This window comes from Hydra vulgaris, chromosome 12 (assembly GCF_038396675.1).
Source record: "Hydra vulgaris chromosome 12, alternate assembly HydraT2T_AEP".
Taxonomy (NCBI): Eukaryota; Metazoa; Cnidaria; class Hydrozoa; order Anthoathecata; family Hydridae; genus Hydra; species Hydra vulgaris.
The window spans coordinates 10,078,868-10,083,674 of NC_088931.1; the positions used below are offsets into that span (position 1 = coordinate 10,078,868).

The 4,807-nt window shown below is 27.0% G+C and overlaps 1 protein-coding gene across 1 annotated transcript; it reads right to left on the reverse strand.

Annotated features, from left to right (window-relative positions):
* Positions 1-402: 402 nt before the first annotated feature.
* On the reverse strand, positions 403-2,883 carry LOC105844274 (metabotropic glutamate receptor). The gene has a single exon (XM_065811577.1). The coding sequence runs from the start codon at positions 2,881-2,883 to the stop codon at positions 403-405; it is 2,481 nt and encodes an 826-aa protein (XP_065667649.1).
* Between the last annotated feature and the right edge of the window lie 1,924 nt (positions 2,884-4,807).

The window sequence follows — 4,807 nt, forward strand, 5'->3', positions numbered from 1 at the left end:
GCTTTAATTGCATAATTTGTTGTTTAAGAGTGTCTTAAACAACAAATTATGCAATTAAAAAGATAAATTAAATAGATAAATATAATTTAAAAATAAATTAAAAAGATAAAAAAAAAGCACTTTTTTTATCTTTTTTTTTTCTACATTTAAGAAAAGATTCTATAGTTATAAATATTTATATGATAATATGCTAAAAATATTTGAGTGTTTTTGCGTAGCCTACCTATGGACCTAATCATGACATACGTTAATCGAAGTTAAACAAGCAGTGTTTAATGGCTTAAGGGTTATGCATTATGAATTATTTCCAATGGCAAATAGTTAAATGCATTTGCAACATAGATAAAAAATAAATAAAAAATTTAAAAATCTTTAAAATATGTACTTTTAAAAATAATTTGTTCACATTTTTTTATTGGTTGAAAGTGAACTCAATGAACAATCGGAGTTCATATTCTTTCGAAACCCTGTTCGAAAATCAGCCCAATTATTATTTTTTGATTGAAACCAAATAGTCCTAACTTTTGATATATAAGAAGAAATCAAAAGAAGTAAGTTTGAAATATTGACAGCAATGCATAGCATGAGCTTGTAACTATTACCTTCAGATATACTAAATCCTAGTGGTACCGCAATTATCTTGACTAAAATGGAGGAAAATATTCCAAATGCAATAACCTTTGTCTCGTTGTATTTCCAAGGCACGTTCCTTCCTCTAAACATCTCAATGGCACAAAAAAATATTAAAAGCAGAACGCAACCAATATGTGCTATCATATAAGTTTCTGACTTGCATAATTTGTGTAGAGTTAATTCGTCTTTATTAACTATTTGAATGACGCGTAATGGTTGAATTATATTAATTACTAACAACAATAAAATATGAAATAAATTTGATGTTAAAAATATTAAAAATTCTGTAAACCTTATACGTTTTATGTCTCTTTTTCTCATTTTATGTATTGTACCAAATATTGTCACTAATCTTCTTACTTTTAGCCAAATCAATGTAATAATCCCAAAATATAATATTCCGCTAATAAACGTTGTAAAAATACATTTCCAATACGATTCTTTTCCTATAACTAAAAATATTAGGCTAAATAAGGCAAAATGTAACGTCATTTGTACCATAGACAAATAAAAGTTTGATGATCTTACGGCCGGTGTGTTTCTTTTTAGAACAAATGTTATCATAAAAGCTATAGTAATGGTTGCACCTGTGATAGAAAAAAACAATGAAGCAAGCATGTGACTTCTGTAAATAGATAAGTTCCAATAAATATGATTTAACCTGACACATTTTGTTCTATTAGAATTACTAATAAAGTTTTCTGTTATGTTACATGGAATGCATCTAGCATCACCACTAGAACTTTTAACATAATTTTCTGGACATGAAATGCAAGCCCAGAACCCATTATATTTGAAAACGCTATATTGACCCGGTGGGCATGGCTTGGAGCAAGCTGAAGAAATTTGAAAAGATTCTAAATGTGTATAATTAGTTATTGTGAAACCTTTTGTTGATGTCCAAGAAGCTGAATGTTTAAAACCTAAGTCAGTCACCACGTACAGATCATAACTTGCTGTTGTTGGATCTTGATTGTTGTCAAATGTAAATGTTTCATTAAGTTTATATAAAAAATTTGCATTTCTCAAAATATTATTGAATTTTTTTCTATTTTTTATGGAAACTATTGCTTTTAAACATGACTCTTTGCTACACATACTTTCCATATACTTTATAAAAGCATAAATTAGTGCATTTACTGATGTTTGAAGGTAACCAACTCGTCTATAATCAAATAGTTCTCTGAAGTTTCTTATTACAGGTTCGGTTTTAAGTGGATTTGTTTGTTTAAGTAGTTTTTGAAGCCATGGACTACTTTTATTGTATGTTAAATTTAGAAAATGCTCTTTAAAGTTTTCTTCAATATAAGTATGCGGATTAATTATGATAACTTTACCTTGAAAAGTTTTTATGAACTCAACAAGCCAGTTTTCCAAACCAACACCTTCACTCAATATCCACACTTTCCCAAACAGTTTACACTTTTTTGATGCAGAGAGAAGGAATTTTAATGAAATAAAGTTTCCCCAGTAAACTATAACTTTAATTTTAGGGTTAGAATTTAAATTTATAATAAGATCAATTTTGTTATTTTGATCTGTGATTACGCTGTTAGAATGTACACAAATACCATCTTCACCCAATTTTCGAGATAATTGAAGTGCACCGGACCTACCGTAGGAATCATCTGAAGCAACAATAGATACGTAAGTCCAATTAAAAAACTTTATAAGGTTTGATATAAGTGTAACCTGGAAAACATCAGGAGGTACAGTACGATAAAAATTTGGGTATAAGTCTTTATTACTTAACTCATCACTTGTAGCCGAGTAGCTAATTACCGGAAGTTTGATGTAAGAGAATGCATGGTGAGCGTATTTGGCGTTAGCCGATGTGACAAGTCCAACTAATCCCAGGGTTGTTGATTCAAACTTATTTGACTTGGATAAAGTTGACGTTGTGGAATCATTTAAAGATGAAAAACGTTCAACAGAAGAAAGGGTAATATCTAATGTAGCATTTACTAAATAATCCATATTTTCGTAGTCATCAACGTCGTATATAGTATATCCAATCATTGGTTTTTTAAAAAAGAGGTTAGCTCTTTCAATAGTATATATCAAAGCTTCTGTTTGAGCAACACCCCGATACCTAATTGTATTCGGATCGCACGTGTGAACTGAAAGTAAAGCATATATTCTAAATAAGCCTTCTTTCTTCAAAACACCGTTTCGGCACTTTTGAGATAAAACTTGATTAAAAATAAGTAAAACCAATCTTTTAAGAATCATAGACGAAACAAAAATCATTGTTTATAACTAGATACTTTTTAAATCTTCTTTTTTTTTTATGGTTGTAACCAAAAACGTTTTCACAAATACACAAACTTTTTCTTTCTTTCACATTTTTACATTAACTAAACTTAGTACAAAACGTTTATGTTAGCGGTATTTTTTGTTTGCTTTTTAACAGCTGTTTTATTTTAACTAACCAAAAACTTTGTGACTACCCAGCAGACACACAAAGCAGAAGCTCCACCTTTATAACCCTATAAATATCTATTTTCAAGATTTTTCTCTGCAAAACGTAAAAATTTTATTTTCAATGAAAGTAATTTCTGTTTTCTATCCTAAATAATGAATTCTTTTGCCTCCGATAAATAAGTTATTTAAATTGTAAAACAATTTATGTTTATGTTTAATTTAGTTACATATAACATTTTTTTGTTTGAGTTTATTACTATATTAATAAGTAAAATAGAACAAAGTTATTAACTTTAGTTTAATTAAGTTTTACTAATTTTTAAGAAATAATTATTGATGGCTTTTCAAAATATTTTATATTTCTTGAATAAAATTTACCATTTATCTTGCAGTAGTAATTACATTAATATAAAAGTGCTTTGTAGATCAAGGTGGTCCAGTCTCCTTGAAAGTTTTTATTTATAAGTTATCATAATGATCAAATCTTATAAATGGACCATGGTGAATTTATTAAAATTCACCATGGTCCATTTTTAAAATTTCTCATATAACTAAATCAGCTTGTTTGCTCGGGTCTTTTAAAAAAATTAAAATAACTCAGTGCGTTCCATTTTAGTAATAACACGTCACATTATACATTTAATAAAAAACACATATAGACGTTTGAGACAATGTCTACCACGTTAAAATTTAGGAAGCATGAAGTCTTTTTTGTGGGCAACAAACAAGAACGTAGATTGAAGATATTTATTTTATAATTCTTAATACAAGAGCAAAAAAACAACCTAAAAAATTGATGGCATGGGAATTCTAATACATTATTAGAGTTATTTTTTTTCAAAGTTTAAAAAAAAGATATTTAAGTTCTTTATTATACTTTAAAGATGATATCGTAGTAATTTTTGTTTCATATTCATATTTTTCATAAATAATATAGAAATTAAATGAAAAAAACTTTTTTATTGTTAAGCTTTTTATCTAATTAAAAAACGAAATTTTTCATAGAAAAACTTTTAATTATTAAATTTAATTAAATAGACAAAAATTTCACGACGAAATTTGTTTTGTAATTATATTTGTAATAAAATATTATTAATCCGTTGATACATTATTTTCGCAATTATACAAGTAATACATTACCTTTCATGCGTTTTTTTTACTAAATTTGTTTTTAAAATTTTTTGAAAAAACTATTTTTGTCTGTGCACAACTTGTAATTTATGTTAAAAAGTGAGTGTGATGTAATAATCGGTATGTTTATCTAAGCGTTTGTAAACTGATTTTTATGTGTTATTTGTTCAATCAAAATATGAATTAATAAGTTCAACCAGTCAAAATCTGAAAACATTTACATAACATACGGAAAACTAATATTATATTTCTACGCTATATCAATAATATTTATACTCAATAAAATTTATATTATCATTATATATAATTAATTGCTGTATCGTTTATAGTTATATAATGCATCATCCATATTTATATGCTCACATAAGGCGTCTGTGAAAAAATTGCCATCCTTATCTTTTTTGAGCGCTGACTTTTTTTTATAAATCCTTCTTTTTTATATTAACATTTTTTGTAATTTTATTATCTCATTAGATAAACATATCAGTGACGGATCCAGAAATTTATGGTAGAAGATGGGCGGAGGGGTTGTTAATACCAAAGTTAAAAAAAAAGCTCTGATTTTTTTTCTAGCCACCACACACACCGCAAGTTAAAAAATTCTTTTTTAAATACTGGG

What these genes read in the sequence shown, in the direction of transcription:
- LOC105844274 (XM_065811577.1), bottom strand. Translation starts at nt 2,883, where the DNA reads ATGATTTTTGTTTCGTCTATGATTCTTAAAAGATTGGTTTTACTTATT.